We start from the raw sequence: 14025 nt of genomic DNA on the forward strand, positions 1-14025 counted from the left end.
AGAGGGTAGGCTACAGTGTGGCTGACCCATGAGGTAGGCAGACGTGGCTTCTGGGGTGGCAGAAACAATAACGCCAAGGGAAAGAACCAATGGGAGTGACAGTTATAGGGAAGGTAATCAGGAAGGGGATGGAGTCCAGGTGAGTCTGATGAGGTGCTGGTGAGCGTAACGATGATGACAGGTGTGCGTAAAAATAAAGAGACTGGTGACCTCGAACACCAGAGAGGGAGTTTACATGACAGTACCCCCTCCCTGACGCACGGCTCCAGCCACAGGACGCCGACCAGAGGGATGGTCCCAGGGACCAGGACTGGGCCGATCGCTTCTGCTGAGGCGCGGGAACCTGTCGAGCCGGTTGAGGCATGGGAGCCTGAGGAGCCGGCTGAGGCATGGGAGCCTGCCTTGCCATCCGAGTCTTGTGAACCTGTCGAGCTAGCTGAGGCATGGGAGCCTGATAAGCTAGCTGAGACATCCTTGGTAGCGTCGGTCACAGACGCTTGACGGGCCAACTGAATCTTGTAAACCTGACGAGCCAGCTGAGGCATCCGCGGTTGCTCCAGTAGCGGCACCCGGCCTGACATCACTTACAAAAAAACCCCAAAAAAAACACTCCCTAATGCTCCCCTTTGGTGAGGCGTTATTCTGTAACGTGTACGCTAAGAATCGGGAAGCAAGTACAGGGAGTGTATTTAATAAATAAACAAACATTGAACAAAACAAGAGTAGCGTACAGACATTAAACACAGGAACAGAAACAATAACGCCTAGGGAAAGAACCAAAGTGAGTGACAGGTATAGAGAAGGTAATCAGGAAGGTGATGGAGTCCAGATGAGTCTGATGAGGTGCTGGTGCACGTAATGATGGTGACAGGTGTGCGTAATAATAAGGAGACTGGCAAACTCAAACGGCGGAGAGGGTGTATACGTGACACCTCTCATATGGGTGAAGTGTGTATGGGAATGAGTGCCTTTGAGGCTATCTAGGAACATCTGTGTGCCTGTGTATTTGTATGTGTGTGGTGGATTAGTTGCATGAGTGTGTATCACCATTGACGCTGTACTAGAAAGTACTTTGGTCATAAACATCACACTGCTTCTGACTGCAGGCACTGCCATTGTGCCAACTTTGAAATTTAAAGAGTAATGCGGAATCATTTTCAGACAGCAGAGAACTTCCTAATGGCCTTGGGGCCCAAGCTCCCTGCCATCCAGGACGTCTATATCAGGCGGTGTCAGAAGTTGGCCTGAAAAATTGCCAAAGACTCCAGCCACCCAAGCAATAGACTGTTCACTCTGCTACCATCCCGTAAACAGGACCAGAGCAACGGCTTTCAGACCAACAGACTCCAAGACAGCTTCTACCTCCAAGCCATAAGGACTGCTAAAATAGTTAATTAATAGTTAACCGGACAATCTGCACTAACCCTATGCACACCCACAAGACTATTTGCTCTCAGAACAGCCTCAATTTGTCGGGGCATGGACTCTACAAGGCGTCGAAAGCATTTCACAGAGATGCTGTCTCATGTTGACACCAATGCTTCCCACAGTTGTGTTAAGTTGGCTAGATGTCCTTTGGGTGGTGGACAATTTTGTTACATTACAGTCTTATTCTAAAATGGATTACATTTTTCAATATACACACAATACCCTACACACAATACCCCATAATGACAAAGCGAAAACAGGTTTTTAGAAATGTTTAGAAAAATAAAAACAGAAATACCTTATTTGCATAGGTATTCAGAACCTTTGCTATGAGACTCAAAAATGAGCTCAGGTGCATCCTGTTTCCATTGATCATCCTTGAGATGTTTCTCCAACTTGATTGGAATCCTTGATTGGAATGGTAAATTAAATTGATTGGACATGATTTGGAAAGGCACACCCCTGTCTATTTAAGGTCCCATAGTTGACAGTGCATGTCAGAGTAAAAACCAAGCCATGAGGTCGAAGGAATTGTCCGTAGAGCTCCGAGACAGGATTGTGTGGAGGTGTAGATCTGGGAAGGGTACCAAAACATGTCTGCAGCATTGAAGGTCCCCAAGAACAAAGTGGCCTCCATCATTCTTAAATGGAAGAAGTTTGGAACCACCAAGACTCTTCCTAGAGCTGGCCACCCGGACAAACTGAGCAATGGGGGAGAAGGACCTTGGTCATGGAGGTGACCAAGAATCCGATGTTCACCCTGTCAGAGCTCCAGAGTTCCTCTGTGGAGCTGGGAAAACCTTCCAGAAGGACAACCATTTCTGTAGCACTCCACCAATCAGGTCTGACGGAAACCGCTCCTCTGTAAAAGGCACATGACCGCCTGCTTGGAATTGACCAAAAGGCACCTAAAGGACTCTCAGACCATGCAAAACAAGATTCTCTGGTCTGATGAAACCAAGATTCAAGACTTTGGCCTGAATGCCAAGAGTCACATCTGGAGGAAACCTGGCACCATCCCTGCGGTGAAGCATGGTGGTGGCAGCATCATGCTGTGGGGATGTTTCTCAGCGGCAGGGACTGGGAGACTAGTCAGGATCGAGCGAAAGATGAACGGAGCAAAGACCAGAGAGATCCTTGATGAAAACCTGCTCCAGAGCGCAAAGGATCACCTTCCAACAGTACAACGACCATAAGCACACAGCCAAGATTTTGCATGAGTGGCTTTGGGAAAAGTCTCTGAATGTCCTTCAGTGGCCCAGCCAGAGCCTGGACTTGAACCCGATCGAACATGTCTGGAGAGACCTGAAAATAGCTGTGCAGTGATGCTCGCCATCCAACCAGAATAAGTTTGAGAGGATCTGCAGAGAATGGGGGAAAACTCCCGAAATACAGGTGTGCCAAGCTTATAGAGTCACACCTAAGAAGACTCGAGGCTGTAATCGCTGCCAAAGGTGCTTCAACAAAATACAGAGTAAAGCGTCAATGCTTATGTAAATGTAATATTTACGTTTTTTTTTTTTTTTTTAAGAAATGTGCAAAAATGTATACAAAGCTGTTTTTGCTCTGTCATTATCGGGTATTGATGAGGGGAAGGGGGGACAATAGAATCAATTTTAGAATAAGGCTGTCATGTGGAAAAAGTCAAGGGTTCTGAATACTTTCCGAATGCACTCTAGCTCCATTCTTGTGTAGTCATTTCTCTTGTCAACATTTTTCTATTTTTATTAGAGAACTATTAGAGAACAATATTATCACAGTACAGTATGAAGATAGGCTAACATTGCTTCTCCAATAGAAATCCCCGATCACATTAGTAGGCGATGTCATGGCGACGTTGTTTAGCTAAACTGATGCATTGAAACACGTCATCGGGTCCGTCGTATCGCGCCACACTATGCATGTACATGCCCTCAAAGGTACTTCTTCGATATGTAGTTGTTTTTGACAAAAATGAAAACGTGTCACTTTCACGGGGTTGGAGTAATAATACGTTCTAACGACATTGGCTCGAATCAAGGTTGTGCCTTTAGATTTCGAGAAACTTAACTAAGGAATATTTTTTTCACTTCTCAAACCCTGGCCTGGTCTGTTTGGCAACTGTTCCCGGGAGTCTCGCAATTTTGCGGCATTGGGTTTAGAAACTGATATTATTTAGACGTAATCATTCGATACTTGCAAAGGATAATCTATTGTACTTTTCAAAGCAGAGAAGAATGTCTTTAATAAACTTGGGATTCAGTAAATGGCTTGCAATACATTTGGGATTCAATACAAATTGACTTGCATAAAAATGCTTAGCTAAATCTGTCAAATACAGCTTCCATAATAATTAATCTGCAATGTTGTTGAGGACTGATTCTAGTTAAATCTGTCAGTCTACCAAGATAAACTCAGGCAATTCTAGGACTACCAACGGGGCCTTGAAGCCATCCGACCCTGTTCTCGTGTCTCGTTAGCATCTGTAGCCTGCCAGCAGTATAGTGTATAGTTCTCGGTGAGGCCGGGGAGGCGGAACACCATTGTCGATACAAAATAACATATAAGTTACACGAAATATATAGAGCTAAAACTACAACGTCAGACGACGAACAAAGACAGATAGCCTTAAGGTAAGTGGATGTTGTCAGCGTCAAATTCAGAAATAATTTTGCTAGCTAAGTTAGCGAGCTAGGCTAGCCTCTGACTAAAGTCGTCTCTATCTAGCATTGTCCTGTCATCCAATTGATCAAACGGAATCCAAGTTCAGTGACCACATTAGCAAGGTACATTTCAACAAACTAGTGGGGTGGCTGTCGTTCATATAAATGTAGTTTATCATAACTAGCAAGGTACATTTCAACAAACTAGTGGGATGGCTGTCGTTCATATAAATGTAGTTAATCATAACTAGTTAGTCAGCTATCGATTTCTATCTCGCATCTAAGTGATTCGCGTTGCCAGTTAGCTTACGCCGGTCCCAGTAACAATGCGAGAAGAAAATTAAACTAGCTAACGTTAGCTAGCTAACTAAATGTAGCTAAGCTAGCCTTGTAGCCGGGTGGGGGGTTGATCTGGGATGGGATTCAAGTTTAAGCCTAATTTGATGACCATCTGTTTTCAAATGGCATAAATGTTATACTTGTGACGACATGTAGGTAGCTACATCAAGTGTTTTGTCGGAATAGTTGTTTATTTGATGGAAGATGAGTAGCGTAGCTAGCTAACGTTAGTTTGGCAGGTAACGTTTATGCGGTTCAATGGACAATACTCGGCTGACAGTCCCTCGGCTCACAAAGGACTTGCAATTGATCCCCTTTTTCCTGTGCCTCGCCGGCTTTAGTTTCCTAGTTGGATAATGGCAACAAATATGGGAATACTAACGTCGTTAGTTAGCTAGGTAACGTTACTAGCTATTTAATTATAGCGTTAACGTTACTTGTCTTGAGTTAGCGAACGTTAGCGGTTGACAAATCATCCTGCAAATCGACATGATATCCAAAGTGATTCATAGGTCTCTTAGTTTTTTGTCAAGGAACATTAATAGGTAGTACCCCATGTAGATTTTTTTTTTTTAAGTATATAAAATGTCTGTCTGACCACTTATGTGGTCAACAATGTAACGTCATTGTTCAGGCCTTTGTTGTTTACAGCACCATGCATTGGCAAACTGTGTTTTAATCAACATATCTTAAACTTTATTTTATTCAATTACAGCCTCAGTGTTTTGTAGCCTTCGCTAATAATGACTGCTACAAATACTTTTCTGTTATCTCATAAGATGCCTTCAGCAACAGTTGGCCACAATGCTGTTCAGTCCTCCAGCCCAGAGTTGGGTTCTGGGACCCAGTCTGAGGCCATGAAGCAGGTCCTGCAGGTGATAGACAAGAAGGTCCGCAACATGGAAAAGAAAAAGGTAACCATGTTTCCTTTTTTTAATCTAAGCATGCTTTCAGATACCTCCCAAAAATAATAGGTTGTTTCATGCTTAGTTGTTGCTTGAGACCAACTGAGGAGCAATTCTGGATGTCTCTCTTGTCTGGGAAGATTGTCTGCTTTATGACCCTGCATTGACTTTGTCTCAAAGTTGGTAACTAAGATTAAGGCTAAGATTACAGTTACAGACAAATTTAGTTGGTGTAATCAATCATTAACCTGTGACTTTTATTTGGCGTTAGAATCACAGCACTTAATAGTTGGTATATTTCTGCTGAAAGAATCTCAGCATACATTTTCGTAACCCTTATTAAATGTGCCATATTTCTATAGGGCAAGCTGGATGACTACCAGGCCAAGAAGAATAAAGGAGAACGGTTGAACCAGGATCAGCTGGTATGTACAAGACACTGGTCTGTGTCGATGTTATCTCCGGGAACTTCAATTGTGAACTAGATTGTTTGACCTGTTGCATATGTACTATAATCTTTCATTCTTCAGCTTTCCATTGTTTTTATACTATGGTGTTTGTTATTTTGATCTGTGACACAGCTAACAAAACATATTTTATTTATTTATATTTTTACCTTTTAATATAATATATTTTTTAGTTAAATTTGATCCCATTTCCGTGGTATCCAATCGCTAGTAATTACTATCTTGTCTCATCGCTACAACTCCCATACGGGCTCGGGAGAGACGAAGGTCGAAAGCCATGCGTCCTCCGAAGCACAACCCAACCAAGCCGCACTGCTTCTTAACACAGCGCGCCGCCAACCCGGAAGCCAGCCGCACCAATGTGTCGGAGGAAGCACACTGTACCTGGCCCCTTGGTTAGCGCGCACTGCGCCCGGCCCGCCACAGGAGTCGCTGGAGTGCGATGAGACAAGGATATCCCTACCGGCCAAACCCTCCCTAACCTGGACGACGCTATGCCAATTGTGCGTCGCCCCACGGACCTCCCGGTCGCGGCCGGCTGCGACAGAGCCTGGGCGCGAACCAAGAGACTCTGGTGGCGCAGCTAGCACTGTGATGCAGTGCCCTAGACAACTGCGCCACCCGGGAGGCCCCTACAAAACATATTTAATGTTCATTTCCTCTCTTGTCTCGTCTGTAGGATGCCTTGACCAAGTTCCAGGAAGTGACCAACAACCTGGATTTTGCAAGGGAGTTGCAGAAGAGCTTCCTGTCTTTGGTGCAAGAGGTGAGTTCTGTCTCAAGGTTTCATTCTGGTCACTATGACCACACTCACTGTATTTATTAGGTGCTGTTTCTTAGTCACTGTGGCCATAGTGCAGTGACAACTCCTTCCCCATTTCCTTGCAGATTCAGAAAGCAGTGAAGAAGTCTGCCCGGAGGGAGCAGTTGCAGCGGGAGGAGACGGAGCAGAGGCGGCTGAAGGCTGTTCTGGAGCTGCAGTTCCTGCTTGACCGACTGGGGGATGAGCAGACGAGGCAGGACCTGAAACAGCCCGTCGCAGGCTCCCCCCTGCTCACCGACTCTAACCTCACAGCACTGGACAGTTTCTACAAGCTCGTTGGCCCGGAACGGGACCATGACGTCAGGTACAAATCTTTTTGTTTCTCTTTTTTTTTGAGTGAGGAGTGACGTAATATGATGGTTGGCATGTTGTAAATGTCCTTCCCTGTTCTCCAGGTTGACTGACCAGTATGAGGAGGCCTCCCTACACATATGGGAACTGCTAGAGGGCAGAGACCAGGCTGTGGCAGGAACCACATGTATGTTTCTAACGCTTCTGAAGTAGCTCAATGTATTTACTCTGTACATGTAGGCTTTGGCTGTATACTGAGTATCTTGGGGCTTATCATAGATTTTTGGGGGGAAAAGAGCTTGGAAGGAAATTTCTGAGCAGGGTTATGACTAAATCCCATCCATCGCCCAGCCCCTTGAAGCACAAAGGGCTTGCTGGACATACAGTCCATGTTAGCAGAACTTGTATAAGGGGAAGTGCTTTTCTGGGTGAACTGGGGTGAGGCCAGTGGGCTTTGAGGGGTAGTGCCAGCCCAGACACAAGACACCTGTCATTCCACAAACGCTGAGCATCCACCCCACATGTTCCAGAGACAACTTTGTGGTGGATTATATGGCATTGTGGATTATAAATACTTGTATGTTATTAAAGTGCTTCGAGCAGTGGATCTTGGGCAGGCCTGGCATGGTGCTGTGGAATGGGTCACAGCATAGACCCGGCCTATTGACTGAGTGTTTGTTGCACAACACAAAAGTTTCTGTCAAGACATTTTTAATACTTTCTGAATATGATCTGCCCCTTTCATATAGACAAGGCACTGAAGGAGACCCTGGACAAGGTGCTGCTGAGTGGCTATTTTGACAGAGCACACACGCATCAGAACGGTGTGTGTGAAAAAGAGGAGGAGGAGGAAGAAGAGGAGGAGGAGCAGTCTGTGGCGCATGAGTCGTCTGGGAGTGGGGAGCAGCCTGCAGCACCAGGTAACCAGAATCTCTGTGTAGACCGAGAGAATCTGCCAGGACTGAATGAGCACCATTAGTTCCGTTTCCTTTAGGTTTTTGGCACTGGCTATTAGTTCCGTTTTCTTTAGGTTTTTGGCACTGGCTATTTGGACGTATCAGGATTGGGTGAAGGCAGTGCTTAAACTGCTGCGCTTTGGCTGAACGTTTCCTTTTGCGAGGGTGGAGACTTTGTTGTCGCTGTATCACTCAATTACTAATACGTATTAAGACCAATGTTAATCACGCAGCTGACGAAATTCCGTGAGATTTTACTTCTGGGTTAGATTACCATCACCTGAGGGGAACTCATGTTACGATTGGTCTGAGTGTGTGTGAACCTGTATGAGTGGATATTAATCAGAGCGTATTCCTTTTACAGAGGGAACAGTTACTGAAGAATACACAGAGGCCATTGAAGTAGAAGCCACAGAGGTGAGTTCAATCTCTACCCTGACTCTTAACTGCTGTAAAGTTCCGAATTCTCTGGTTTACCTTACCTTTTGAAATCTAATCAAGTGATCTTATGTTTATTTGCGTAGTTTGTAAACAGACAGTTCATTCCAGAAACCACATACAGTAGGACTGGCAACGACCAAGTAGAGGAGTGGACGGCAGAGGCCCAGGTATGCTGCATGTCTACACCTCTCATATCATCTGTCATCACACAGTCACAAACAGAATCTTTTAGGGTTCAACAAGTAACGCCATGGCCCAATGATGTCATCAGCTGGGTTTAAATCTGTCCCTGTGTCTCTTTAGGTGGTCAATGTCCTCCAGAACCAGTCTCCTCCCCAGATGACCCCCGAGCCCCACACTGTGAGCCCAGTCTCCCACACGCCTGACCCCGTGGTCCGGAAGCAGGTCGTACAGGACCTCATGGCCCAGATGCAGGGGACCTATAACTTCATGCAGGTGATGATCCTTCCAACTGCCCCCTATGGTCCTGCGCTGGGTGCCTCATTGGATCTTGTTTGGTCTCTTGTTCATGCTGACCCATATGCTTCCTTCCACAGGACTCCATGTTGGAGTTTGATGGCCATGCCCTGGACCCAGCCATCGTGTTGGCCCAGCCCATGAAGCCTGCACAGAGCGTGGACCTGCAGCAGATGGGTAAGTGTTAGTACATCACATTCTGTTTTAACTCTCCTCTGACCAACACTACCACTCAGAGGCTGTAGTCCTCCTAGAGATGTTCGCATCTACACTCACTGTGTTTATTAGGTGCACCCATCTAGTACTGGGTCAGCTCCCCCCTTTTTTTTCTAGAACAGCCTACATTCTTTGGGGAGTGGATTCTACAAGGTGTCGGAAACGTTCGTTGCTCCATTGGTATCAAGGGACCTAACGTGTGCCAGGAAAACAGTCCCCACACCAGGCTGGATGGGTCCATGGACTCATGCTACGTATGCCTAATCCTGACGATGCCAATTAGTATGTTGCAACAAGAACCAGTATTCGTCGGACCAGGCAATGTATTTCCACTCCTTAATGGTGATCGCATGCCCACTGGACACGCTTCTTGTTTTCAGCTGATAGAAGTGGTCATCTGCTGCACTAGCCCATCTGTGACAAGGACTGCCGAGTTCATTCCGAGATGCCGTTCTGCACACCACTGTTATACTGCAACGTTATTTGTCTCTGTGGCCCGCCTGTTAACTTGTACGATTCTTGCCGTCCTCCTTTGACCTCTCATCAATGAGCTGTTTTCGCCCACAGGCCTGCTGCTGACTGGATGTTTTTTGTTTGTCGCACCATTCTCGGTAAACCCGAGACACTGTTGTGCGTGAAAAGACCAGGAGGCCGGCCGTTTCTGAGATACTGGATCCGGCGCGCCTGGCATCGACGATCATTCCATGCTCAGTCTCTTAGGTCACTTATTTTGCCCATTCTAAAGTTCAATCGAACAGTACCTGGATGCCTGTCGGCCTGCTTTATATAGCAGGCCACGTGACTCATTGTCTGTAGGAGCGATTCATTTTTGTGAACGGGGTGGTGTACCTAATAAACTGTCCGGTTAGTGTGGTACTGCTTATATACTCTTGAGTTTTGTCTGTTTATTTTGTAGTTGCTCTTAGCTGTTTTACCAACAAACCATTTTATATTTATCTTGTGTACAGTTCATTCAGAATCCAGACTTGCTCAACCAAGCTCAGTTCCTGAATCTACACAAGTAAGTAGCAATAATGATACTTGAACAGAATTCTGATAGTGATCCCCAAGACTTGATACCGGATCAGACTTATTTAAAGGGCAAGGGTACTATGTGAACCTTCCCTTATTCTCCCCCTTCCCTCCCCAGGTCCTCATGGTCTCCTCCACACCTGATGGCTACACAGCGCCCCTCTACCAGCCCCCCCGCACAGCAGAGCCCCGGCCACAGACAGACGGCACCGACCACATCCAGGTAAACCCTCCCTCCCCAAGGTGCCCTCTGCTCCACCCTCTACCCCCCTGGCTGTGTGGGTGGGTGGTGGAGCTTCTCTATGCTTGGCTGTTATTGGGCAGTGTGAGATGGTTAACACTCATCCTTACCCGCCTGTCCTGAAGTGTCTGTGAAAACCATTGAAGTATGTGACGTCTCTGTCTCCCCGCCCCGCCCCCTCCCTAAACCAGGCCTCGATGTCCCTGTCGTCTGAGCAGTCCCCCGCCCCGTCCTCCTTGCCCTCTGCCTTCCCGCCCGTCTCCACCCCCCACAGCGGCGGCATCAATGTCAACGCAGCACCATTCCAGTCCATGCAAGCGGTAGGCTTTGTTAATGGAGGACTTATAACTCACATCGCTTCACTTGAACAAAACCGTCATATTACCCACTTAACTCTAATCACTTGCCACACATTGATAATGTGTCTTACGACAGGGAGAATAGAAGTAGTACACACTGTCATACAACAGTAATAGCAGATTTACTTTGCAAGGATAATGAAAAAACTGATTGGGACATCAACTGAATTAAAAAGTATAATTCCAGTGATGGCCTACATTTCTCAAAACCAAGCTTCACCCCATACCCCCCCACCCCCCCTCTCTGTCAGAGCAGAACAGAATGCTCTTCTTGTCTGCCCCCGTGTCTACATAAAGCTTTATAATCAACTCTAAGCTGATTAACTTTATTTTTGCAAACCTTGAGCAGTATGTACGGTATGCTCAATAATCAGACTAAAATCTGTTAGTGGTGATTTGCTGTTGTCTGCGAGTCCTGCGTGGGTATCTGACATCTCTAAATGAAAGCTTTTCTCTGGTTGTATTGTGTCCCTAAGGTGTTCAACCTGAACGCCCCCGTGCCCCCCACTAACGAAGCAGACGGTCTGAAGCAGTTCCCCAGTGGCTACGGCCAGGGCTTCAGCAGCCAGGCGGAGCACTCCGTGGAGGAGCCTGACATCCAGCAGGACACTCTACAGTCCGGTGAGAGAGGGACTAGGGTGGCTGTTGGGGTTGAGGATGTGATTTAGACAAGCGGAGTCTGAGGACCAGTAGACCTTGGGTCTAAGGGCATGATCAGAAAGGTCAAATGTTAATTACTCTTATAATGTTGTCCTCAGCTGTAGGAGGCTTCCACAACCAAGACCAAGTGATGTCGTCGGCAGCGGGCCACCAGGTGCAGGGGCCAGGCTTTGGGCGGCAAGGCCAGTCCTTCTATAACAGCAGGGGGACCGTGTCTCGCGGAGGCCCCAGGAACCCCCGGGGCATGATCAATGGATACCGAGGATCCTCTAACGGTTTCAGAGGTATGAGCTCAAGCTAATTTAAGTAAGGGACATACTTTCATACAGGAGTGATTTATTATGGTGTTAACCGCATAAATGGTTGTCTTCCTCAGGAGGATATGATGGCTATCGCCCTCCCTTCTCGAACACTCCTAACAATGGTTATGGGCAACAGGCCCAGTTCAGCACGGCACCCCGGGACTACCCAAACAGCACCTACCAACGGGTAAGGAAGGGCACAGCCAACCATTTAGGTCCTAGTGACTAGAAGACACTTGACCCTTGCATTAGGGTTGCTTGAGTAGTTGTCCCAGATTCTGTCATGAAGGTGCTGTGTAAGTCTTTCTGAATGACCTGTTGTGTCTACAGGAGGGATATCAGCCAGGCTACAAGCGGGGAGCAGTCCAGGGACCTCGGGGTTGCTCTCGAGGTAATGCTCAAGCGATGCGATCCTAAAGCGCTTAAAGGATTGTCAACTTCCGTCACATTGAACATTCAGATATTATGAATGTTTGCCCCAGCTCACTTTTATAAATCTTTTTTTTCTCATCTATCTTCTCATTTCTCCTAGCCTGTTTATCAGAGTAAGCCTGCTTTGGTATGTCTAAGATACTTTTGTTTTAACACGTGTAAAGCTGAAATCCACAGCATTTAGATTTATCAGCAAGTCTGTGTTCAAAACAACAAATAGATATTCCTGTAAACTTGAAAGATTTCATTAATTTATTTTTTGTACAAAATAAATGCAAAAAACCCCTGCGACTGTCGGTCCAATCCATGAGAGTCTTTTATATTTTCTGTCACTGCCCAGCCCTGTCAACCACTTTTCCCCGGTGCTTTTGGTTCTCATTGCATTACGTGTTTTTTTTTCTTCCCATCTCCTCTTTGTAAGCTGATGTTACTCCTTGGGAGACTGTTTCAATAAAGATGTGTTGTATAACCTGCTGTCTGCTGCTAATTTATTTTCGTTGGTCCCTGATCCCTGCTGCTCTGTGGTGCTACCACAGCCTTATCTGCCTCTGCTGACATCTCTTGGGGTTAAGAGAGGACTTCTCTGCTGCCGTCTCCCTCACCTGCTGTATTTTGTCATGGGAGCATACATGTATTGTTGGCCATTCATGAAACATGTCACTGAGTTTCAAAGTAAACCTGTGGTGTTATTTGTAAATCCTAGGGCAACAGATGTACCCCGCCCCTTTTGGTTCCATCTGGCAAAATACATACTATTATTCTGTATGACTTGGATAAAAGCTTTCAAAGCTCTTAGTCAGTGAATAATGCCACTGTATATAACTGAATTGACATGAAGGCAAGGATTACCTTTTCAAGATTTCATTTTGTGATTCGTGTATTAGCTTGCTCGTAACAATGTCCATTTTGTCTGCCTGTTAGAGTTGATCTCTTCTTTGGTGGGTGCACACTAGCAATTTCTAGAATGTGGATGAGGGTTTTTGATTGTACTCCATGCCCAGACTTAACCCAGAATAAGGGTGACAGGCTGGCCTCCGCTGACTGTGATTATTATTTTCTGTCTGCTTGGCGGTTGCAGGCCGGGGGGGACTGTTCAAGCCCAGCCGAGGGATGGTGACCCAAATGGCTGGACATCAAGCCAATTAGTCTTGGATACCAACAACTCGTCTACCTTCCACATCACCTCTACACTCCTGGAACATCCTTCCCCTGATCTGACTGTTCCTCTCCATGTCAACCTCTAGGTTGGTTCGGTGAAGCCTGGATCTGAAGACATACATACCACCCTTAGCTGTCAGATCTTTAGCTTTCTCACAATCATGCTATTGCATAGCCTTAAACTGATCAAGCTGGAACATGTGTGCCTTTGCTGTTGGACTGTTTATTTGGGTCTATGCTTAATAGGCAATCATTTACAAAACTGGCTGGGGCTAGTGACAGGCTTTGGAAGCATGACACGAAAGACCAAACAATATTGACTGCAGTCATACCATGCAAGGACATTGTCTCAATGTGAAGATTGTTTATACTGTACATTGTATTGCCAGGGCATGTTTGGGAGTAAAGTCAGTACAAATGGTGTGTAGTCTAAGCAGGTTGTAGGTCTGACTGATTTACCCAAAATGAAGATTTCCTGTGCGTTCATTTTGCTCTGGCCATATGGTAGCTGTTAGAGTTATGTTCTGTAAATTTGCATTCGTCACTTCATATCTGCTCTGTCCAAAAACATCATACCTTGGAACTGATGTCAACACTGTAGGTCTGTAGAATGTAAGGATTCTGTCAACTTTACGTTTAAGAGTTTCACTCTGACTCTTGAATGCTAGCTATAAAGAAAATCACTTATCGTCTTCAACTGAACAAAAGTCTACAATAGATGTTTTCATGTGCAATTGGTCATCTGAAAATTAAACAAATCTTCTATACCAAGAAAAATTAGGCACACCTCTGTATGGTGCAAGATAAAAGAGCATTTGCCCTAGCCAGCAGAATTTAGTAAAAGTAAAACAAAAAG

At 45.9% G+C, this 14025-nt stretch overlaps 1 protein-coding gene across 4 annotated transcripts; it reads left to right on the forward strand.

Moving 5' to 3' along the window:
• The first annotated feature begins 3260 nt into the window (after positions 1–3260).
• LOC129854396 (caprin-1-like) lies at positions 3261–12480 on the forward strand. 4 transcript variants are annotated; one of them, XM_055921376.1, is made up of 18 exons: positions 3261–3347; positions 5189–5323; positions 5677–5739; positions 6461–6547; positions 6670–6908; positions 7000–7082; positions 7645–7815; positions 8216–8268; positions 8376–8459; positions 8596–8748; positions 8850–8946; positions 9954–10006; positions 10136–10240; positions 10450–10578; positions 11094–11238; positions 11376–11561; positions 11654–11766; positions 11910–12480. In XM_055921376.1, exons 1-18 carry the CDS (start codon positions 3330–3332, stop codon positions 11994–11996), a joined length of 2001 nt encoding a protein of 666 aa, XP_055777351.1. In that variant the 5' UTR covers positions 3261–3329; the 3' UTR covers positions 11997–12480. The 4 variants fall into 4 exon arrangements, with proteins under 4 accessions (XP_055777351.1, XP_055777355.1, XP_055777352.1 ...); XM_055921377.1 differs by lacking the exon at positions 3261–3347 and adding an exon at positions 3379–4040; XM_055921379.1 differs by lacking the exon at positions 3261–3347 and adding an exon at positions 4087–4193.
• Positions 12481–14025: the final 1545 nt, after the last annotated feature.

The sequence above is a fragment of the Salvelinus fontinalis genome, chromosome 4 (assembly GCF_029448725.1).
Source record: "Salvelinus fontinalis isolate EN_2023a chromosome 4, ASM2944872v1, whole genome shotgun sequence".
Taxonomy (NCBI): domain Eukaryota; kingdom Metazoa; phylum Chordata; class Actinopteri; order Salmoniformes; family Salmonidae; genus Salvelinus; species Salvelinus fontinalis.